A 25,675-nucleotide genomic window follows, 5' to 3' on the forward strand; every position below is an offset into this window, starting at 1 on the left:
GGATATTAACACCTCACTTATATCAATGGACAGATCATCTAAGCAGAAAATCAAAAGTAAGCAGTGGCTTTGAATGACACACTGGACCAGATAGACTTAACAGATAAATGCAGAACTTTCCATCCTAAAGCAACAGAATATACACTCTTTTCAAGGGCACTTGGGACATTCTCTAGAATAGATTACATACTAGGTCACAAATCAGGCCTCAACAAATACAAAAATGTGAGATCATACCATGCATATTTTCAGACCACAACACCCTGAAATTTGAAGTCAACCACAAGAAAAAGATTTGGAAAGACCACAAATATATGGTAGTTAAATAACATACTACTCAAGAATGAATGGGTCAACCAGGAAATCAAAGAAGAAATTTTAAAAATATATGGAAACCAACAGAAATGAAAACACAATGGTTCACAACCTTTGGGACGCAGCAAAAGTGGTCCTAAGAGGGAAGTGTATGGCAATACAGGGCTACCTCAAGAAGCAAGAAAAGTCTCAAACAACTTAACTTTACACCTGAAGGAGCTAGAAAAAGAACAGTAAATGAAGCCAAAAGCCAGAAGAAGAAGGGAAATAATAAAGATTATAGCAGAAATAAATGATATAGAGACTAAAAAACAATAGAACAGATTAATGAAACTGGGAGCTGGTTCTCTGAAAAAATTAATAAAATCGATAAACCCCTAGCCAGACCTATCAAAAAGAAAAGAAAAAGGACCCAAATAAATAAAATCACAAATGAGAGAGGAGAAATAACACCAAGAAATACAAACAATTATAAGAGAATGTTATGAAAGATTATATGCCAACAAATCAGACAATTTAGAAGAAATTGGTAAATTCCTAGAAACATAAAAACTACCAAAACTGAAACAGGAAGAAAGAGAATACTTGAACAGACTTATAACCAGCAAAGAAATTGAATCAGTAATGAAAAATCTCCCAACAAACAAAAGTCCAGGGCCAGATGGCTTCCCAGTGGAATTCTATCAAACATTTAATACCAATTAATACCTATTATTCTCAAACTATTCCAAAGAATAGAAGTGGAAGGAAAACTTCGAAACTCATTCTAAGAGGCCAGCATTATCCTGATTCCAAAGCCAGATAAATACTCTACCAAAAAAGAGAAAGAGGTACAGGCCAAAATCTCTGATGAACATGGATGAAAAAATTCTCAACAAAATACTAGCAAACTGAATCCAACAATACATTAAAAGAATCTTTCACCACAATCAAGTGGGATTTATTCCTAGGCTGTAAGTTGGTTCAATATTCACAAATCAATCAACGTGATAAATCACATTACTAAAAAAAAAAAGGATAAGAACCATATGATCCTTTCAACAGATGCAGAAAAAGCATTTGACAACGTACAACATCTATTCATGATAAAAGCCCTCAACAAAATAGGTTTACAAGGAATATACCTCAACATGATAAAGGCCATATATGGAAAACCCACTGCTAATATCATCCTCAATGGGGAAAAACTGAGAACTTTTCCTCTATGGTCAGGAACATGACAGGGACGTCCACTCTCACCACTGTTGCTTAACATAGTACTGGAAGTCCTAGCCTCAAAGATCAGACAATTCAAAGAAATAAAAGGCATCTAAATTGGTAAGGAAGAAGTCAAACATTCGTTATCTGCAGGTGACAGGATACTCTATACAGAAAACCGAAAAGGCTCCACCAAAAACTTGCCAGAACTGATACATGAACTCAGTAAAATTGCAGAATACAAAATAGCTATACAGAAGTCTGTTGCATTCCTATACACCAATAATAAAGCAGCAGAAAGAGAAATCAAGGAATCAAACCCATTTACAATTGTACCAAAAACCATAAGATACCTAGGAATAAACCTAACAAAAGAGGTAAAGGACCTGTACTCTAAAAACTATAAAACACTTAGATAAAAAGCTTCTGCCCAGTGAAGGAAACAATCAGCAAAACTCAAAGGCAACCTACAGAAATGGAGAAGATATTTGCAAATGACATATCTGATAAAGAGTTACTATCCAAAATATACAAAGGACTTATAAAATAACACCCCCCCAAAATTAATTATCTATTTAAAAAATGGGGAGAAGACATGAATAGACCTTTCTCCAAAGAATACAAACAGATGGCTCACCGACACATGAAAAGATACTCAACACCACTTATCATCAAGGAAATGCAAATCAAAGATACAATGAAATACCTCAGAATGGCTAAAATTGACAACACAGGCAACAAGAGGTATTGATGAGGATGCAGAGAAAGGGGAACCCTCTTACACTGTTGGTGGAAATGCAAACTGGTGCAGCCACTCTGGAAAATAGTATGAAGTTTCCACAAAAAGTTAAAAATAGAGCTATCTATGACCCAGCAATTGCACTACTAGGTATTTATCCAATGGATACAAAAATAGTGATTTGAAGGAGCACATGCATTGTGACGGTTATAGCAGATTATTAACAACAGCAAACTATGGAAAGAGCCCAAATGTCCATCAACTGATGAATGGTTAAAGAAGATGTGGTATATGTATACACAATGGAATATTACTTAGTCGTCAAAAGGAATGAAATCTTGCCATTTGCAACAACATGGATGGAGCTAGGGTGTATTATGCAAGCGAAATAAGCCAGTTAGAGAAAGACAAATACCATATGATTTCACTCATATGTACAATTTAAGAAAGAAAACAGACAAATATAGAGGAAGGGAAGAAAAAAAAAGAGGGAGACAAATTGTAAGAGACTGTAGAGAACAAACTGAGGGTCAACTGGAGGGGAGGTGGACCAGGGATGGACTAAATGGGTGATGGGTATTAAGGAAAGCTATTGTTACGATGAGCACTGGGTGTTATATATAAGTGATGAATCACTAAATTCTACTCCTAAAACCAATATTATACTATATGTTAGCTAACTAGAATTTAAATAAATATTTGAAACAAAAAAAAGATGTGATAATATATATACCACGGAATATTAGTCATAAAAAACAATTAAATCTTGCCATTTGCAAGCATGTGGATGGAGCTAGAGAGTATTATGCTAAGTGAAATAAGTCAGTCAGAGAAAGACAAATACCATATGGTTTCACTCATATGTGGAATTTTTGAAACAAATTAAAAGGGGGGGGGAGAGAAAGGTCAACCCAGAAACAGACTCTTAATTATAGAGAACAAATTGATGGTTACTGGCGGGGCGGGGAGGGGGGTGGTGGGGATTAAGGAGTGCATTTGTGATGAGCACCAGGTGTTGTATGTAAGTGATGAATCACTAAATTCTATAAAACCAGTATTACACTGTATGATAAGTAACTGGAATTTAAATAAAAATCTGTAGGTGAAAAAAATGAAGCATTCTCATCTCAGTAGCAACAAGCAACTTTGCATTTATGAAGGCCAGCCAAACTCTACATTCATTTTGTGGAAGACTGACTTTCTTTGTATAGTTAACTCTTCAATAGCGTTTTTGTATAACCAAGTAATACAAAAAAGACATAAGACATATATTATGAATTGCTATAATATTCTAGTGCTTATTTATGAAGTACAGTAACTGATGCACTGCTGAAAAGGAAGAAAAATACAGTGATAACTCATGCATAAGGAATTGATTTTTACGTAGTAAGAGTTTTTCCATGCACTATAGTTTTTCCATTTTTCTTACACTAAGTAAATTTTATGGTTTAGATAACTAACCATTCATATGAACAAAGATCTAGGAATCTATTAGGTTTAAAAGAAAAGAGAAAGTGGGCAAATAAGAATTAAATACACAAAGGAAAAAAAAATCAGTTCCAGAGAACAATTATATTTCTTTTAAAAGTAACATGAATAAAATGTCCATGGATCAAGAGAGACTGGATGGACCTCTGGACACCCAAACACTTCTGTGAAGGAAGAAAGGTCTTGAATCACAAAGGTGTGCTTTTGTGCAAAAAACCAAAGCCAGTTAGCCCTTTTCCATATCCACTTTCTATTTTGGCAAGTGCAAGAAAGCAGAAAATAGCCTTTACCATCAAGAAGATTCTACCTCTCCCATCTCCCAGGGCTGTAAAGAGTTCTCTGTAGAGACACAAAAACCAGAGATGTCTTCTCCATGTTACAGGTTGGAGCCTCCTTCGCAGCTCAAGGCAAAGGGCATTAGAGTCTATACTCCAGTACCTGGGGGCCTTTCATGGGGCACTTGAAGTGAGACACCTGAGTGATGAGTCCGAGTTACAAAAATCAGAGTCATTACTTTCTGTTCATAATTTCTATGCTACCAATTATATCATGATTAAGACACCAACTGAATGTGCTACTTGTGAAAATGTAAATGCTTATAACCACTTCTCTAGGCTGATCACAGGGGGCTAAAAAACGAAACCTTTAAATTTTTCCCAACTAGGAAATTCCATAATTACATGGGCTATTTCACACCCGTGTGCAAGCTGCAAACATTTTATCCTTGTTTTACCATGTGCTCATATCAACTATATAATAATTTCATCTAGAATTTTGCCTGACTGGCAATCTACTCAACTCCAAATCCTTTAAATACTTCACATTTTCTTTTTTTCTTTAACTATCTCATTTAATCCTCACAAGCACCTTTTGATATAGATCCCCTTACCCTCTTTTTACAGTTGAGGATACTGAGTCCCAGAACAATGAAATAACTTGTTTAAGATCACACAGCTATGAACTGTTAGAGCTTTATAGAGCTTTTAATTAATCTTAAAATATCTGACAATAGTTAATAGGCTTTGGGCCTCTGAAGTTTTAAAAATATCACTCCGAAACCTAAAAATTTAAAGACTAGAATACACAATGACTTAGCTACATCTACAGTCAAATCTGCGCACATACCTCACTAAAAAGGCTTCCATTAACATAGGAAATCCAGAGTTTCCAGAAGTTCGGCAGCTGACTTAAAACAAGCTTGGTCAACTTTTCCACAAATGCCACCCGGTGAGGAGTCTTGTATCTCCATGCTAAGGGGGTAAAAGTACTGTGAATATACTTTGAATGAAGAATAAAAAACGGTTTGAACGTATTACTGCTCTTCCACCTAAAAATGTGTCCCACTTTGGCTGTAGAGCTTTAATTTGCTGAGAGACCAATATTTATTTTTCCACATCACATTACCAAAGCCTGACAGCACAGAGAATACACTTTAAGAATACACACAGAATACCCTGGGGTTCTCCAAGGGGTGTGGCAGGTGGGGGGGGGGGGGAGTGGCAGACTGGTCAGGAGGACACAGCAGGAGAAGCAAGGAGGATGCTTTGGGTTTTCAACCTTGTCTTCAGGATGTTCTACTTCTCTTCAAAAGTCATGTCTTCAAACAGCAAAGTAAGGCAAAGACAGGGCAAGGCCAATTAGCCTTAAATTGGAGGCAAATATCAACCAGTTACAAATGCCACTATATACGTAGTGAAAGTTCAATAATGAAACAAGTGATCATAAAGGAAAGTATTCAAGTATAATCATATAATGAATAACTCTTCCCATAACAAAGAAATTTAAGAAAAAATAAAAATACTGATGCCTCTTAGATTACATATCATTTAATGCAGTTATAGTAAGTGGGAAATAAGGTCTTATAGATTTCTTATGGAAATAAGTTCATAGGAATAAAAACAGATTAGTAATTCAGTGAGCATTAATCACTTCCAATTTCTTTCCTTTTCTTTTATCACATTCTTTCCTGTTTCCTCCTTCCTCCATGCCCTCCTTCCCAGCCCTGCTGTTCTGTTTCACAGTTTCCAGCAGGAGCAGGGCAGAGGCATTCCTACTGTCCAATTCACAGCAATGATCAGGAGAACTTCTGGGGTCAACTTCCAACTTCTATTCAGCAATTTCAAAAAAAGGTCAGATAAGGGAACTTCCATTAACTCCTTCATCAACTACCAGCTTCCTTTCAAAATACTCCTAGGCAAAAAGTTCTGTTGCTGTAATTACTGTTGTTATTCTAGTGGGCAAGGGTGGATTTTATTTATTTTAAAATGTTTCATAATAATCTAAAAAGACAACATATGGTTAGAAAAGAAAACTTAAAAGGTATATAGAAGAAAGTCTACCTCCCACCTCCATTCCCCATTTGCCTAGTTCCCAACTGCAACCATAAGAAACCACTGTTATTACAGTTGTTTGTGATTCTAACATGTCTTTTACATACACAAGCAAATATAAATACATATTCTCTCCCCACCGAAATGTTCTTTCATACAAATGAAAGTATCAAACACACCCTTTTGACACTTGGCCTTTTTTCATTTAATAACGGATCCTGAAGTTTTTCCCTATTCGTCCATAAAATGTTCCTATTTTTCCCCACAGCTACACAGTACAACTGACCCTTGAATAATACAGAGGTTAGCAATATTGACCCACTGCACAGTCAAAAATCCATGAATAACTTCTAAGTCCCCCAAAACTGAACTACTAACAGCCTACTATTGACCAGGAAACTTACCAATTACATAATGCAGTTGATTAATACATATTTTATATACGTATTATATACTGTACTCTTACAACAATACTTTTCTAATTTTTTTCAGTATTCCTAGGCTACATGGTTCATCTGAGAGTTTTTTCAAATTGTCGCAGATATCCAAAAGACTTTCCAATATATTTATTGAACAAAATCCATGTATGAGTAGACCTGCATAGTTCAAACCAGTGCGGTTCAAGGGTCAACTGTAGTTCATATTTTGTATGTATCATAATTTAAAAAAAATCCCTTTATAATGGACAAGACTGTTTCCAATGTTTTGTAGTTAAAATTAGTGCTGCAAAATAAACAAAATAAAATAATAAAATAACATAACATAAGTGCTGTAATCAATAACTCTGTACCTACAACATTTAGCACATGTAGAAGTATCAGTATAGAATAAATTCTCAGAACAAGAATTGCTGCGTTCAACAGTACACGGAGTTGGGGCTTTATTAAGTATTATTAAATTGACCTCTATGGGGATTCTTTACACACCCACCAGCAACACACATAAACACACAGAAGCTTCCTTATAATCTCACCAATGAACAAACCGAACACACAAAATTCCAAACAGTAAAAATCTGGGGACTTTGCCAACTGCTATCCCATTGCAGTGTTACATGGCCTTTTAAATTTGTATTGTAAGTGAGGCTGAGTGCCTACCTTCACATATTTAAGAGCATTCAGACTTCTAATCTGTGGACTATAGACCCTTTTTATCTATTAGGTATATTAGCCCTTTGTCCATGAGTTGTGGGGAAAAGCTTTAAATTCAGTTGTCACATATGTGAAAGGCATGGTTCTATATTTAGGGGTACACTGTAAACTGTACTTGTCTATTTGGCCAATATTTACTAAGCGTCCACTGTGTGCTAATCCTGTGGCTACACTAACGTCTGTTTAAGGTGCTCGCCACTAATCCTGACTGAGCAGGGCAGGTCTCTGCCTTCAAGGAGCCTACAGCTGAACAGACAATCAATGAAAGGAGTCCTAATGACAATGTGACATGAGCCTAATGAGATTAGAGGTATTTTTCATCTGGAGACAGAGCTAAAGCAGACAAACTAAATACAGGTAAGCACTGTTTTCCAAATGGCATGCAGTACCCTACATAGCATAGGCCACAGCTCAGTGTATGATGGGCCAATGACAAGGTAAGAAATAGGACAAGAAAATCTAAAAACTAAAGCACTGAAAGACCTGGCTCATGTGGTAGCAAGTAGACTCTTACATGACCCCTTTCCCTAAATAAGTGTTTCAAAGGTCTGAGCTCCTCCAGGCAGCTATATTTACAACAATTTATATAACCCTATTGTGGGCAACTCATCTAATATCCTTATCTCATATATGCTTTGAAAAGCTTTTTTTGCTGGGAAATTAAAGTGAAAACACCCTATGGTGAACCAAGTCTCTATTGGATCTGAAGCTGGAGAAGCACTTTGAGTAGCCTGGCTTATTGCATATCCACGTAGTCTACATATATGGTCTCACAGATCAGTCTGTCATGGGGAATGCCTCCGCTCCAAGGACAAATAAGGAACATTGCCTTTTCACCAATGTAAAGGAAAATTTCGTTTTAAAAAACACAAAATAAATTAAATTCAGATTCTCTCTTGTTAAATCCATTAATTAATAAGTATTCTAATAGAAGTGATTTTATGATAGGAAAAGTAGTTGGACAAATATAAATAAAAACATTACAAAACAATCCCATAAGGCTTCAAAAAACATTTCGTCAGCTGAATCTTTTTATGACCCAGTAACTGGTAAAATTATTTTGTCTAAGTTCACTATAGTACAGAGTGATAATAGAGCAGCTAAATAATATTACCAAATAATCATACTGAGGTGGGAGTTCTGCAATTACTTAATGTGTTGGCACTCAATCATCAAGGTTCTTGGAAAACAGACAGGTCCCTGCAGTCTCCTGCCCAGTGACAGGGAATAATTTTTAGTCTCATATTTTATTTGATCTTTTTATTACTAATGGATTCTTTATACCTATGTATATATATGTATGTAATGAGAGTCCTATTTACCCATTCCTTCTACATCTACTTCATCCAAATTCTGATCATTATTTGAAAATGGTTTTCGGTTTTATTTCCTTACTGAATCCAACATGTCTTAGTTAAATTCCCATATGCTATTATCAGTTACAGAAAAACTTCAAGAGTTATTTCCTAAAACTGATGAAAAGAACTATTTACTATAAGCAATATTCCTCAATGTTTCCATTTCAAGTAGTAATTTTAAGGAAATCAAACATGTATTTTACTTCTACTTCTGGCATACTGGAATAATAAGGATTAGATTCAACCTCCAGTTATAAACAACTAGAAAATTGGGGGTGGGGAGAGATAATATAAACTCTTTCAGACACTGGACAACAGGCAGCATAGGACCGTTTCTCAAGGGAAGGGAAATGTATGGTGAGCCCACAATTGCCATGGCTTTCTGTCTACAGACAATTTCTAGGCAACACGGATAAAAGGAAGCATAACCTAAACAGAGTTCCATGGCCTTTCTGAGCTGGAAGGAAGAAGACGGAAGTGACTAGAAAATGCAGGAAAGAGTTCCAGAAAGGAGGGAAGACTTACATAGGAAAAAAGCTCCAAAAATCTTCCTAAGAGTCCTCCTGAGTCTTTGCCGAGAACTAGGGCCTGCATATATGGAGTGAAACTTCACAAAGCCAGGCAAAGAACAACCAAGGAATTGTAAGGTAAACAATTCCCAGAAATAATACAGGGCAGGGAGACCTCCTAGCTCTGAACAGCCTCAGGAACAGTCCTCATCAATTACTTGAGCCATTTAGTACAGACCCAAAAGATCATGCTCAGGAGGAGGGCTAAAGTACCCCCAGAATGAAGGCTACTCTAGAGCTGCTCTAGCAAACCAGTGAAAGCTTTGAAGGCTCACCCTTGCCCGTCGTGAACTGATAAGACAAAGTCTAGCATTCCTTACGGAGACAACAAAACTCAGACACTCAACACTGAACATTCACATGATGAGCGGGGAAATATGGACCATGACCAGAAGCCAAGAGAAAAAATTGTCAATAGTAACAAATCTAGAAATGACAGAGATGACCGAACTCACCAATAAGGACGTTGCTCAGATATTTAAAGGAAAACATAAAAATAATGAGGACGGAAAGGTAAGATATTTAAAAGAACCAAGTGGAATTTCTAGAGATGAAAAATACAGCATCTGGAATTTTCAGGTTAACACTGCAGATAAAAGATCACAGAAGTTGAAGGCATAGCAACTGACTCTATAATGAAGCAGAGTGGAAAACTGGGGGGAAGGGGGGAATGGGAAACAGTGATCTATGAGATAATCTATTGGCCTAACATACATGTAATCGAAGTCCCAGAAAAGGAAGTAGAATAGAAAAATACTTGAGAAAACTGTGGCCCAAAATTTTCTAAATTTGATGAAAATTTCCAGAATTCATAAAATAGATCCAAGAAGTTTGGCAAATCCCAGGCAGGATAAATTTGAACTGTTCAAGATGATATAGTTCATTTAAAGTCAAGACTCAAGAGTAGTTTCTAATTGATTTAAGCCTGTTAGCATGTCAACTGATGGTAGTAAATTACTTAAGGAGTGGGGTGGAGGGTTTTTTGACCTGACATATTATCCTACTAATTCAAAGAAGGAAGTATTGTTTAAAAACTCAGGTGGGCTGCACTCCAGAGTCAGATCCTGGAGGCCATATTTGCTTAGAGGGCTGTATTTGCTTAGAGGGCTACAATACACCACAGTATACAGAACCAAGTAATTCTGTTCTTATACTATTTATATTAGTTTGATGGGCTTGGTAGGAAATAGGAATAGGACAAGAAGGAACACTGAGCCCTCCATTTGGTACAAATGAATCATCTACTTTTAAGGTGTTCTTATGATGGACATTCATTCATATTTATTAATGAAATCTTAGAAAAAGCCCTACTCCAATACTTGCAATAACATAAAATACTTTAAAATAAATTTTAGAAGTATTTAATATAAAGTAAGATATTTCTATTACCCTATTTGGATTTCTTTCTTTCTCTCTTTCTCTCTCTCTCTTTCTTTTTTAAAGATTTTATTTTTAAGTGATCTCTACACCCAATATGGGGCTTGAACTCACAACCCCAAGATCAAGAGCTGAATGCTCTACCAACTGAGCCATCCATGCATCCCATACTATTTGGATTTCTTAGATCTGTTATTGAGGTTATAAACAACCAGTGACTAATAGCATTTAATTGGTACCCAAATGCATTATAACCAATAATTTTGTATCTCACACAGGTAAATAAACAATAGGTAAATATCAACTTTAGAAAGTTAAGAAATGTAACATAGTTATAATTCGAGATGCTTTATTCTCAGGAAAAATGATTAGCAATTAATATATTATTAACCCTTCTTTCCAAAGCAAATTTTAAAATGTATAAAAGAGGTGTTTCTTTGTACTGACTATAGAGATTATTTTGTTACAAATTTCTTCTTAAAGAAATTCTCACAAAATATTTTCTGTGGCATATTTTTAAAAAGTCAATCATAGGAAAAATAAAACTAGACTTTATGTATGTTGAGTAAACATTCACCTATGAAGGTTGGTAATACTTCGCAGCAGTAACACAACTAATTAGGAAAATTTCCAAGAGAAAATGTGTGAAATTGCACAAGTACAAATTCAAAAGACAAAGTGGGGGATGGAGAGAGATACTTACTGTCATCTCGACCAGACTGAAAGCTGCTGCCCCTCTTCAGTGATGCCGTCTGACTAAGATGACCCAACACTAAGGGACGGGTATCATTATCCAGATCCAACATGGGACTGTGAAGGCCTGGAGCACCTAGAAGAGAGGTGACATTTCCATATATTCCATATATTCTTACTTAGTTGATTTAATGGGCTGCTTCTCTGAGTTATTTCTTCCTCAATTGTTCCATTCTTTTAAATAAAACATTTACCAAGCAAAATAAAAACTATTTTCTCTAAATAGCTTTTAAAAGTCATTCCCACTGTGACAGATTCACAGGATTCAATCCATTACTCTGGCTTATTACAGAGATGTAACAAACTGTGAGAGAAACTTATGTATCAATTTAGAATGAATGTTCAGCAAAACTGGCAGGGGCAAGGGTGGGGGGAGGTCTACAAACCGAAAAACTGGGATGAGGAATCCTTTTTTTGAAAAACAACTTGACACTTGGAAGTCAGAGTTCTGACTCTCTCTCAATGGAGCAGCCTTACAGCACAATCTGACTTTCCCTTAAAATTTAAATCCCCAAGGGGCGTCTGGGTGGCTCAGTTGGTTAGGTGTCTGCCTTCGGCTCAGGTCATGATCCCGGGGTCCTGGGATCGAGCCCATGTCAGGCTCCTTGCTCAGCGGGGAGTTTGCTTCTCCCTCTCCTCCCCACTCGTGCGCTCTTTTGTTATTTCTGTCTCTCTCTCTCTCTCAAATAAAAAAATAAATAAATAAAATTTAAATCCCCAAATCCTATAATTTCTTTGTTTGGGATGTGGGATTTGATTCCCTCTTTCTATTCCTGATGCCAGCCGCCTAATTTGGATCCTTTTCACCTCACACTGTTAATATTCCAGAAGTCTAACATTTTAACTACTGTCTAGAAATTCTCTTTATTGTCTGGATTAGATATCACTGAAACAGTGCTTTCTTGATTCTCGGAAGCCTTCCACAAAACCCTCAGAAATCCAGTCCAAATTATCCTAGGAAACAGGAAACATTTCTTTCTAAAATGGATTTCAAGAGTTACTTGTACTTCATGTTGCTGAGTCAGTAAGACGTTGGCTTTATGTTGTAAACTTTGCCTCGTCAGTCTCCAGGGGCGCCTCCCACCGCCACTCTGAGCTCTTTAGCTGAGCATCCAAAGAGCTTCAAAACAAACTAAATTCAACAGAGTATTTGCCATGCATAGGACACTTACATATTCTCCCTAGGAAAATGTATCTTACATTTTTCTGCCTTATTTCCTATCCTCTCCACCTGAAAGGACTTCCCTATCCTTTCTCTCCACCCACTTAAACTCTCACCCTTAAAAATGCAACCAGAATTACAGTCATGAAGTCAGTCATTACTCCATGAAGTCACCTCTTACTCTTCCAACTCAAAGAGTTACCTATCTTCTCGGCCTTCTGACACCAGTGAAAAGTTGATTTGACATTCTGCCTTCCATTATTCATTAACAGTCAATCTTCTCCTACCTCCAAATCAACATACTATCTTCTCAGGTTTAAGAGTTAAATATTGTATCTCTGTCCACAATTACTGGACCTTCTGCAAATAACTCCCTCAATATATACTGAGTGACTGATACTAAATTACTCAATAAGAACTCTATTCCTTCTTTTATAACTTAATAGAATAAAAGCATATAGATTTGTTTTCAGACACAAAAAATAAAACACATCCCTGCCACTGATAATATTAGTTATTCAATAACACCAAACAAGTATTTATTGAGTACCTCCTATGGCCAGGAACTGTAGGCCCTGAATATAAGGTGATGAATAATAGATAAGGCTCTGCTCCTAAGGTATTTACATTCTGGTAGTAGAGGCAGAAAATAAAGCAATAAATAAATAAATAAATAAAATACAGTAAAAATATGCTATTGAGAACCTGCTTTCAGGAGCTCCTCCTATCATGAGCCACTTAACATGATACAATATAAGGTGTCTCACAAATTCTACTAAGGTAGGATTTGTAGAAATAGAAATTAAATCATTTGGACAGATTTTTTAGTGGAACAGAATTTTACTGTAGACATATGATGTGCTAAATGCTTCATTTACATGCATCTCTACTTGGGAAAACACCAAGATACGATTTGTGTAATTCCATAATTTAAAACAACGAACTATTTGTTAAAACAACAAAATAAATGATATGTGATACAGAGTATGAAAATACAAACAATGAAGAAACAGTATTTTTATAATTGATTTTTTTCTATATTAAAGGCAAAGTTGTGTGTGGAAGCTTTTAATAACTTATGACATTTTCCTTTGCAGTTTATATAGCTGCCACTGCTATTAACTATAGAATTCAGGAAATTAATATCAAAATACCAATTTTCTGACATACTTTAAAAGGAAATATAAAGGAGCCCAAACTTAGCATCACAGTGTTTACATAAAAATTATAATGTATATAAAATTTTATATAAAAAGATTCAAGAAAAGAATGCTTTAATTTAAAATGTTACATGTGGGGCGCTTGGAGGGCTCAGGGAGTAGAGCACCTGACTTTTGTTCTCAGGGTCGAGTTCAAGCCCCACACTGGGTGTGGCACCTACCATAAAAAGTTACATGTTACACTTGAAGGTTTCAGAACTACACGTTTTTTAAATGATTTATTTATTTATTTGAGAGAGAGAGAGAGAGAGAGAGAGAGAGAATGAGTGGGGGGAGGGGCAAAGGGAGAAGAGAATCTACAAGCAGACTCCCCGCTGAGTGTCTGGAGCCCATGTAGGGCTTGATTTCACAACCCACGAGCCGAAACCAAGAGTTGGACAGTCAACCAACTGAGCCACCCAGATGCCCCCAAAACTATACATTTTTATTAAGAAGGAAAGCACTTCCTGGTTTCCTAAAAATACATTATGTACCATTCCGACAAAAGATATAATGTAGTTTAAGTAAATCTTGAATTTTGAAACTGTTAAAGGATTGATTTATCTTCCCCTATAATAACAGAAACTGTACTAAGAATATGCTTTTCTTCTTTTAGAAACCATATCATCATTTTCTATAACATCAGGAAAAGAAAATTTAACAGGAACTAATTTCTTAATTGGTAGTGTTGAATTACCATCAAGTATAGCACAGCACCAGGGAGTTAAAACAGCATATACACACCCTCAGGACTAACCAGCATCTGGAACACATCTGCAAGACGCATTTTTGCAGAGTGACCAGAAGATAGCGCTTCAGCACTGCACACGTGCATAAGCCCCGCAAATTCAATAGTGGACCTTAAACTCAGAAATGAGCTTCTCTAACACGTCACCCTTTTTTTGTTTAAAAAAAAAAAAAGGTCTTAAGATCAGTTATTTTATAGGGAATTAGGAAGATTATCCTTTGAAGAGAGAATTAAAGAAAACATTTGAAATCTCAGTTGTCAGAAACTATTTACTACCAAGAGTCAAAAAAAACCTTGAGGACTCATACCCTCCTTTTAAACTTAAATTATACGACGTGGCATTCTACCCTACAAAATCATTACAAATATGAAGCGGTTTTGATAAGTAACCATTACTATGAAAAGAAAACACTAAAAGATGAGAAAAACTATTTCTGTTAACATCAAATCAACAAAAGGCTTTAAAATATCTTACAAGAAATCAGTGTATTTTCTCTTGATTGTTTTACCTCACAATATGATAGCAACATCTTCTGATGTATTTAAGAGACATATATACATTATATAAAACATACGGTTATTAAAGGAGAATAATTAGGAAGTTTCGTATTATCATGCTCTAGGGTTACGTGGTGGTGTGTATTCCCTAACAACCTAAATTATCTGCCCCTTGATATCCATCTGAGGACGGTATTCAACTGTATACACACAACTTCAGTTTTCTCATTACAATTTAAAAAAATTGGGGCTTGACACCATAAAATTTTTAAAGTCTCTTTTGGGTGTAAAATAGTGATTCTATGGTATGAAGTCTGAATCTGAAACTTTAAATCACCACTGAGAACAAAATGGAAAATATGTTTATTTTGCTCACTATTCCTATAGTTTAGAACGCTGATTAGTGGTGTTCTCTAAATGTATAAAAAGTCTGCCTCTACACAGAGAGGAAATGTGAAAATTAAGCCTTAAATAGAAATTATATAAAGAAAATAATAAAGACAACAAAAAAGTAACAGTGAAAACTTCATCAGAATTTCAAAATACTTGTTATGGACCTTACAGCTTGGCTATTTTAATGACACTAAGCAGGGTAACCAAGAAATACACTCAGTTGAATAAATGCTTATGAGATCAAAATTATTTGGCTATAAACAGTCAAAGATATCTGGGGAATAATTACAGGGTAAAGACTACTCTGGAGAGAAAATTCCACATAGGAACACATCCCATAGCATGAGAACCATCACTAGAGTACTTCTAGTTCTAAAAATGCTACGTGATGTTTGCAGGAAAAAAAATGATACAAACAAAATCCTAGAACTAAAAGGGTGTAGCCATGTCTTCTAAATTCTACAAACTAGTGTTCGAGTTATGATTTTACCAATATATCACAAGAAAAGATACATAGCTTATCTATAGATCCCTGGAAGAAGCATCTTGGGGGGAAAAAAAACAAACCTTCAAACACTTAAAGTTTAAAAAAAATAATAATGACTAAGCTTCTTAATAACTGACAAATAAGAATCCACGTTCTGCTTCTCCAGCTAAACCTTCTGTAACATGCTATCAGCATTCTCAAAAGGAACTCCTCTTCTAATAATGAGGATGCAGGAGAAACTTAACGGATTGTAAACAAACATAAAATTAGAAAAAAAGTTTCTGGAACACTCTATAAACAGAACAGAAAATTTGTTTTAATTAAGAGAAAAAGAAAATTTATTTTCAAAAGTTCCTGAAGTTACCTTCTACAGAACATTAATAAAGCAATCCTAGTGACTTCACTAAAAGAATAAAAGCTGCAGTGTAGAAATAATCAAAAGTTGAAAATGTATTACTTTTCTAAAAGAAAATAAACTATCAATCTTTCACAATTTGCTCTTAACAAATTGAAACACTTGCTAATTTTTTCCAGCGTGAGGTTTCTACCACATAAAAAGTCTTCAGCTTTATGTTAACCTACGGATCTGAAGAGATCTTACCCAAAGCTCAAAAACTTAACGGTTTACATTAAAACACTGATTCCCACGAAAACAAAAACGAAGCAAACCAAAAACTGATAATGAAGTTTAGACTTTATAGAAAATGCTTACTATACCCAGTACTCCGTAAGACTTCCAGGAAACCTTATCATGTATCAGTCAAATCCTTTCAACTCAAGCTGTGCAAGTTTTCCCTATTTTAAGTGCAAAGAGCAGTCAATATTTGTTTAACAGACTCTACAACAAAAAGGGCAGAAGAGATCTTTCTTAAGGGAAGCCTGCAGATGTGGGACCAGGTGAATAAGTTTACTATATTTTCTCATCCTTCGTGCCTCCTGCAGCACGTTTTCTCACAGTCTACAATAGTGTGGAGAACACTGATCTGTAGCCTCCGGCCTCTCAGAAGGGCGGCCCACTTCCTTACCGCCCTTAAACACCTTTGAACACATTTTCCTGCGCACAGCGGGCCCTTGTCCTGCGCTGCGGCCCGACCACCCACTGTTGCTTGTTGACCAAACACACGGGGCCAGGAGTCTCCACAGACACAGGCAGGATGGGATTCCTTTCAAGCACACCACACGGAAGAATTTCAATGCCAAAGCTGGGGGGTGGGGGCGGACGTATCAAGACAGAATTACAAATTCCTCACAAATTAGACCTGTGTCAACAGATAAAAATGTTCTTTTTGATCTTATTCTTCTCTATTTAAAGTTCCTACAGGGGCATTTCCTCAATTTAAAGAGGATTATTTAATCTAAATTAAACGAAGGGAGACATATTTAACATACTCGTGTTAACCTCACTTCACTTTTTAGGGTGTCAGAACTGTCCTAAGCAGGTTCCAGGCAGAAATTCTGGTGTATTTTAACATCATTCAAAACAGTAGGTAAAAGAGGAAATATATTTTAAAAGCAAACGACAGGTGTGAACTACAGAGAAGTATTTATTAGCTAACATTGGCTATATAAGCAAGAACCAGACATTTGTAATAAGCTGGATAGGTGAACACCAAAATAAAATTATTTATGCTTTTATTAAAGTACTAAATATTTTTGTAATTATATAGATATCTAAGTAGAGAAAACATGCTTAGAATATGTAAGCAATAGAATTACTACAAAATGATAGAATACAAAATAAAAATATTTGTAATGAATATTTTAAAATTACCAGTTAATGCTAGCATTCGATGGTGCATGACATGCATTGTCAAAGATTTTTTCTCTCTTAAGGAGAAGGGACATGAATTAGACATGAAATGGCTCCCAGCTGTAAGAAGTCTTCTTCCAGATGTACAGTAAGCCAAGACAGTAGAAAAGAACCAGCTGCTAGGATAAAAAAAATTGGAAAAAAAAAAAGGTCCTTTTCACATAAGCCTTGTTGGCCTGTCTGATTTAACAAAGATAGATCATTCATTCATTGAAAGGTAAATTGAATCTAGTATAAAAGAGAAGAAACAAGAACTTAATCAACTCTCTCCTATGATGTTTAACGGCTGTTATTTTACTATACAGATCTACAAATGAATGCTATGTTATTGTAAGTCCGAGGTCGCTGACTTTAAAACACTACTTAAATTACTAGTATTAATTATTAGTCATAATTTTAATATGGTAGCTAAAATAGTCTTTTCAAATTAGATTAAAAAACAAATCTATAATCATATAAAAGCCTGTTGATCTGCATTCAGGTAATTAACACTGCTTATATAAACCTATACTATTTACAAACAGTGATGATTTCTAATGGTACGCATTGTAAATCTAATTCATGGCATTCTGAACATCACCTGAGTTTTTTCTCTTTCTGAAAAACGGACAAAGGGTAAAGGAAAATCAGACCACCACTTTGCTGAAGAGATGTTTTTTATAGTAGTCATAAGCTGGTACTTCTCTCTCTTGAATCTGCTTTCTTCTATACATTCCTTACAGCTTATAAATCTCGAAGCAAGTGAATAAAATCACATTAGAAGCATTTTATCTTCTCAAGCCAATTAAAAAAATACTCTAGTCACAACAAAAAACAAGGGTGCAGATAAAGCTGGGCTGTGTAATCTACATTGGAAGGGACTTAGGAAGAGCAGGTGGAAATCAAATATCTCCTACCCGTAGTTGCTGCAGTTGTGCTGTTCCTTTTTTTCTTTTTAAATAAACTTCTGTTATTCTGGATTCATACTGTTATGATCAACATTCAGGACAGAAACTATTTCTTAAATCTCCAGAAAATAAATTTCATAAAAGAACTATCCTCAACCTCATTGTAACAACTTCAAAATAAAAATTATAATTTTATTAAAATATTTAATATAATTATAATAACACATTTTTACTGTCTTTTTAACCATGGAAATATTTTTGTAGTTCCATGAAAAATTTGATGAATCTGCAGCCCATGTCCTTCCTACAGAGGCTGCAATTTAATCTAGAGTATAGGAAGTTTACTTAATCCTATATTATGAAAATACCAGAATTATATTTATTAACTCCACTAGCTGAAAGTACACACACACAAATCATGTACACAAAGATCATACCTGTATTTTTTAAATATCAAGAAAAAATAGTTTAGTTATATTGTGTACATTGAGAAATATGAATATAAATTATAAAATATATTTTATGCATGTATTTTATAAGCATGAGTTGGAAATACAGCCTCTTATATCTTAAGATCATATAAACAAATATTTTTTATTTCAGCATGTAATTAATAATCTGCTCAGTGTGTGAAAAAATTAAGAGTAGATATTTAGCATGGTGCCTCTATTCTTAATATTTTTTCTTCCATAATTGGTCCACACTGTGATGATTCAGAATAAACCTTTCCGGTGTGACATATATATAAGTTTTCCAAAGAGAACCTGAGCCATAAATAAAAGTATTTTCTTCTGTTGTGTGACTTTTTTAAAGAATCTATTGCTTGCTTAAGCTATCACTCCTATTCTAAATGTCTCCTATCATGCCCCTATTCCAATATGTCCATTTGGGAAGTCCTACTTAAGTACATATCTGAAAGAAGGGAATAATTACTCTATGAGCAGGCTGCTGCCTTTTCCCTTGAGTTATTAGATATAGCCAGTATATATTTTAAGAGTTAAACTCATTTTCAGAGCACCAACGAAAAACACCTTTGAAGGCTACCTTTAAAAATCCTGTTTGAGAATTATCAGTAGGGGGCTAACCAAAGGCTTTTCCTGACAGGAAACCTGAAAACTTAGTCTAATTTTGGACCGGTTTCATAGGAATTTTAAGAGACAAATGACACTTCTTATAAGGTGGTAAAAGTTTTCTGTGTGTAACAATTCAGGACATAGGGCTGCTGTGACTATAGGGGAACAGCAGCGAAGTGGTTAACAAGTCAGGCTGGAAAAAAAAAATCAAAGCCTTCTTTTAGTATTTAAGCTAGGATGTGTTTTTTGAATGTTCATCTTTATTCCTGTTTTTCCCCCCCATTTTTGTCTCCCCTTAGAAAAACCAAAAGATCACATTTGGGCTATAGAGGTTGGTCACTGAAGAGTAGTGAGGAATATTTGGGGATAAATGTCAAAGCCTGTTTAAGGTACAATGGTGATCTCTTGTTCTGTGCCCCAGTGTTTATAATCCAGAAGGCACCATTCTACTAGGTCCAGTATATGTTATTACTATAAAAATTGGAATCCAGAAAAAGATCTAATGCAGTGTTCATAAGAATATCAACCTTATGACCTAGCTCCGCTAACAAATGCTTTATATACAAAAGAATCTTTCTTGGAAAAAGATGGCTTTTTTAACGTAGGATTGCTGTCTCTGAAAATCTATCACCATTTTCTCTGAAGACCACAAGACTAAATACAATTAACATTTTTTCCCTCAAACGACTGTGTTAAGGCTTTAAGACTTTAAAAAAACATTTATATGTTAATTAGATTTCTTAAATTCATGCATAAAGACCAACCAACTTTACTTAAGAAGACATCAAGAAACCTTTTCCTGTCTGAAATATTTACAGTCTATCTATTTAAAACTGTATTTTATTTTACAGGACTGTCTCAGTTCTTAACCATCGTTCTGCTGCTTGGGGTTTACTTAAACAATTACAACCAGTGGGTTTTTTTTTATATAATTTTTATTTTGTTATATTAGTCACCATACAACCAGCGTTAAAGTCCAAGTGCAGATATTCTAATAGAGGAACAACAATTCATTCTTTAGACTGAGAATGCAACAAGGTTTCATTTTGAAAATAGGATCCTGGGGAGGCCTGGGTGGCTCAGTTGGTTAACCATCTGCCTTTAGCTAAGGTCACGATCCCAGGACCCTGGGATGGAGTCCTGTCCTGCATCGGGCTCCGTGCTCAGCCGGGAGCCTGCTTCTCCCTCTCCCTCTGCTGCTCCCCCTGCTTATGCTCCCTCTCTCTCTCTCTCTCTCTCTCTGACAAATAAATAAATATTTTTTTTAAAAAAAGCTTAAAAAAAAATAGGATCCTGAGACTACCTGAATAAAAACAATGAAACTTCATAATGAAGTGCCAGATGAAATACAGGCACTGTCCTCATCATGTTCATCAAGTTCAGAAATTCTGTTTCATGAAATATTTGCTCCTACAATAGAACACAGAGAATCCGCTATCCCACCTCACTGGTCCAGAAGGAGTACAGTCTGGTGGAATGGGGAGAAATTTGAACCACTCACTACTTCTGCCCCTATGTAGGTCAAGAGGAAGCTGAGTTATCACTCTCTGAGATACCTTCTTCACATGCACAATAGATCTAAAGTTATCAACTGAACTAGACAATATCCCAGGTTTTTTTTCATTTCTAAAATGACATAACTATAAGAAGATATCTAATAAAAATCCAAATGATATTTAGGAGACCTGCCCCATATTACTTTACACTTATAGTATGTATAGACACTCAAATATCCACTGAGAGTCCATCATGAACCATCGGCTTATTCCCAGCAAACTTCTAATTAAGACAAATATTCTATATAAATACATCCACACATCCACATATCTATACTATATATGATTATGTTACCTGTGTAAAAGTAGCAAGTGTACATTAAAGAGCTAACATGTGTCCAATGACCTATATACATACATTAATGAAAACAACCAGAAGAGTAACTACTGGCCACACTGGGCCATATTTTACTAGTGGCTAATTTTTCCATTCTAGGAAACACATGTTCAGTTCAGTCTATATTTGTGCCACATTTCATGTCATTTGCCTTTGCACTGAGTATAAGGTAAAAAGCGATGGTATCAATGTACTTAGAAAGATTCTTAGATATGAAAAACAGTTTCTGAATTTTGAAAACTAACGGAATATCTAATATTAAGAAATTAATAGTAACTTTTACGTAATGATAATGATGTTTTGGTTACAGTCTTTAAAAAGCATTTTTATCTCCGAAAATAACATACTGAAATAATTATGAATGAAATAATGTGACCTGCTTCAAAAATAATGCAGGGTGAGGGAAGGTAAGACGCAGGTAAGGGTACAGATAAAGCAAGATGAGCTATAAATTGATAACTGCTGAAACTACGTCAGGTGCATGGGAGGTTATCTTATCATATTTATTTGGAATTCTCCAAAATAAAAATCACAAAAACTCACCCTGATATGAGCTCAAAGAACATACCAATTTTCTAATTAAAAGGCTATGCTAGGATTACCTATGCTGTTTATATTAGTACTATTTGCTGACAATAAAAAAGAGCATGTTCTTCTGAATGTTAAAGAAAAATTAAAATATAACCTATGATTATGTAACTAATATATTCAGGAAATTTACATTGTACTGTTTATGAAATCTGTGGAGTAAATTCAAAGAGCTATAAATTGTTATGTTTTTACTTCCTAATCAAAAAGACCAACTTATGAAGAAAACTTTAAGTAAAGCTCATCACTAACAAATGTACATTTTTTTCATTATTACATAAGTAATGAGCAAGTTCTGCAACAAACATGGTCAGTGAATTAAAAAGACAGGGCTCCAGTTACACATAAGCTTTCATCACATTTTTCCAGACACTCATTTTAAACAGTTCTGGATGAATACATGTAGCAGTACACAACATCAAGATGGCAGGGAAGGAATCCATCAGGTAAAAGCATGTGTCCATTTATCTTCAAGAAAGATTCAGACCTTTGGCAATGGAATATTGGTTATCAGATATTTCAGGTATGGATGTGACAATAAGATATATGAAATTTCATGGTACTTTTCCCATTTCAAATAGTCTATATGTTGTCTTCATAAATTACATGCATCCCAAAAATTCAAATATTTTCATAACCAAATTCTTAGCATAAGTAGGAAGATACTTTGTTAGACCACGTATCCCAAAAATTCAAATATTTTCATAACCAAATTCTTAGCATAAGTAGGAAGATACTTTGTTAGACCACGTATCCTCTTTGTATTTGGAGAGTATCATTACTGTACTTATTAACCTACTTAGTGAAGTGGGGAATAGGGTGACATTACTGAGCATCTTCTAGGAATCCGGGCTACTCCACGCCTCTTTATCTGGATAACTGATATTTATCATTTAGGTTCAATGGAAATATCGTCTCCTCTAGAAAACTTCCTTGGACCTCCCTCTAATCAGACTGGAGTAGAATTCCATAGGCTCTACTTCATGATACTTTTCATAATTATACCTATGTGACTCTTAAAAATAATGTTTCTCCCACTAGACCACAAGCTCCAAGAGGTCGAAGACCACGTCTGTCCTGCTCACCACTGTACTTGCAGTTCCTAGCACAGCAGGTAGTGCATGGATTATGAACCCAGACTGTTCCTAAATCGCCTGAGAGTTTTAACAAACACTGACGCTTGGACTTAGAGATTCTGAAATAATCAGTAGGAATGAAGTGGAGGCCAGAAATTGACAGTCTTTAAAAACACCCAGGGGATTCTGATGGGCAGTTAAAGTTGGGAGTCCTGGCTAATAACGTACACTCAAAAAACAAGTATGTAAAGCCCCCTAAATATCCCTAAAGACTACAGACTATGTATGTCATTTGAGTTCATTTTCACCTGCTAAAACTATAAAGTAATTAATGACATTAATAGGAATTCTGATGTGACATTAATAAAGAGATATTTGGATTTTCCTAAATATCAAGAATAGGAAAGAACAAAATCACAGCTGGAAAGTACTCAAAACCAAGCCAAGTAATTCATGACAAAACTATGTTATAAATAAATAATGATAACCTCTCCATTGTACTTCCTTCTGTTCCAGGACTGTTCTTATGTTAGCTTACTTATTCCTCCTGGGAACTTTGTCTTGTAAGTACCCCTATACCTTATTTTATATACTCTATTTGGCATCTCATGCCACTGAAACTGCACTTACCAAGGTCACCAAAATAGCCTCAGTGCTAAATCTACAGGACATCTCTTCATCTTATTCTTCATCTTAAAACACTTACTGATCACTCTTCTCCTTTGTGGTTTTGTGACATTATGCCCCATTTTCCTCCTAGCCCAGCAGACCAATCCTTCTTTGTCTCTTATGTAGGCTTTCCTTCTACTAGCCCTGTAAATATCACTCCCCAGGATTCTGTCCCAAATTTTCTCCTTTTTTCATTTTGGGTGAATGCATCAATTCCCAGGGACCATCTACATACAGATCACATCCAAATCTCTTGCCCTTTAAATCCAAACTACCTACTCAGTATCTTCCCTTGTATGCCAGACAACACCAAATCAATCTGTCCAAAAAAAAAGGAAAAAAATGTTTTTCTCCTCTATGGTCCCTAACTCAATGGTGCCATCATCCTAACTAGTTGCCGAGGTCAGGTATCTGGGTGTCACCCTTGACTCCTTCCTCCTTCAATCACCCAGTCCTATCAACTCCAATTTCTGAACAGCTCTTGAATCTGTCTCTTTCTCCACATTCACCATCTCCATGGGAATGAGATGCCTGAATCATCAGAGCAGCCTCCTAACCAGCTTTACTGTTCCAGTCTTTCTCCCGCTCTTCCATTCACTACATGGAAGCCAGAGTCGTCTCTTAAAAAATAAGTCTCAATCTTTCCCCTGAAACAGGTCTTTCCCCTGTTTCAGACCCTTAATGGTCAGCCCAATGTTCTCTGGATCAAGTCCAAAGCCCTTGAAGGAGCTAACAAAGTCCATGCAAGACCTGGCACCACCTACTCTAGCCTCCGTCTGTCACTTTGTGCACTAAACTCCACCCACAGAGAATTCAGAGGCCATCTCTTGCTTGAAGCCCTGTGCACATTCTATTTTCTCTTTCTGGAATGGTCTTTACCTCTTTCCTTTTCCCCTCCTTCATTTCAACTGGCCAATACAGATATTCTTCAGATCTTGGAATGTCACTTCTGTGACCTCAAAACTCTGAATTGGATGCTGTTCCTAAGTGCTACTATGGCAGGAGGAACTTCCTAGGCTTAGAAAGTAACACTGTATTCTACAAGTCCATTCTACTTTTCTTGTCCATCTCCTCCCCCCGCTGATCCCCCCCTGCTATTTTATAAGTCTTACGTGAGCCAGGCCCATCTGCCATACTGACCACTGAAGCCTTAGCACCCAATAGTGGCCGGCACACAGCAGGCACTGAATACATTCAATATCTGTGGGATGACAGAATTTCACAAATAAAAGTTGACAAAACTACACGTGAATGCAGCTGTGACTTCTTCCTTTAAACTTACCTCACAGCCTTTGCAAAGGTTGATTCTTTTTTCAGACAGAAGTCATCCCAGCAGGCTACTTCTCACTCTTCCAGCTCTTAGTAAACATGGAGCCTTCTCTGAGACACCTTCTCAAATGGACCATATAAAGCATTCTCCTCCCTCAAAATATTGTGATTTTTCTTTATATCACTTGTCAACAACTTTGTATTTGGTTAGTTAAGTGTTTAACACCGTGAGGGCAGGGACCATGTCTGTTTATTCACCACTGTTCATCTGTACTTGGCACAATGCCTGGCACATGGCGGGCTCAACATATATTTGAGGAATAGTGAATGCACTACTACCATTTATTAAAGACTAATATTTCTACAACTTCATGTTACTTCCCATAAAAGTTTATGGGAAATCAAACCTTTGTCAATACAGGCTGTCAACCATAAACATAGGGATATCCAGAGAGTTTTCTCCCTTCCCTGTTATCCACTCATGTATAATGCTATCCAAGGGCAAAAACAAAACCAAAACAAAACAAATAAAAAACCAGTACAGATATCAAGAAAATTAACTAATCATTCCCTTAATCATTTAGCATTTCCAAAGTGTATTAAATTGACAATAAGGAATGACATAATGCACTAGAAGAGAAGCAGC

General features: G+C 35.7%; 1 protein-coding gene across 7 annotated transcripts in view; it reads right to left on the bottom strand.

Moving 5' to 3' along the window:
- Positions 1-25,675, bottom strand: part of EXOC2 (exocyst complex component 2) — a 252,177-nt gene that overhangs the window by 121,746 nt on the left and 104,756 nt on the right. For all 7 annotated transcript variants that reach the window (XM_087858228.1, XM_087858229.1, XM_087858230.1 and 4 more), the window contains 2 exons: positions 11,228-11,353; positions 4,865-4,989 (listed from right to left, as the gene is read on the bottom strand). In XM_087858228.1, coding sequence (XP_087714354.1) covers positions 4,865-4,989; positions 11,228-11,353 — 251 coding nt within the window. The remainder of the gene's footprint in view (positions 1-4,864; positions 4,990-11,227; positions 11,354-25,675) is intronic.

Source organism: Ursus americanus, chromosome 32 (assembly GCF_024610735.1).
Source record: "Ursus americanus isolate L20-20 chromosome 32, mUrsAme1.1.p, whole genome shotgun sequence".
Taxonomy (NCBI): Eukaryota; Metazoa; Chordata; class Mammalia; order Carnivora; family Ursidae; genus Ursus; species Ursus americanus.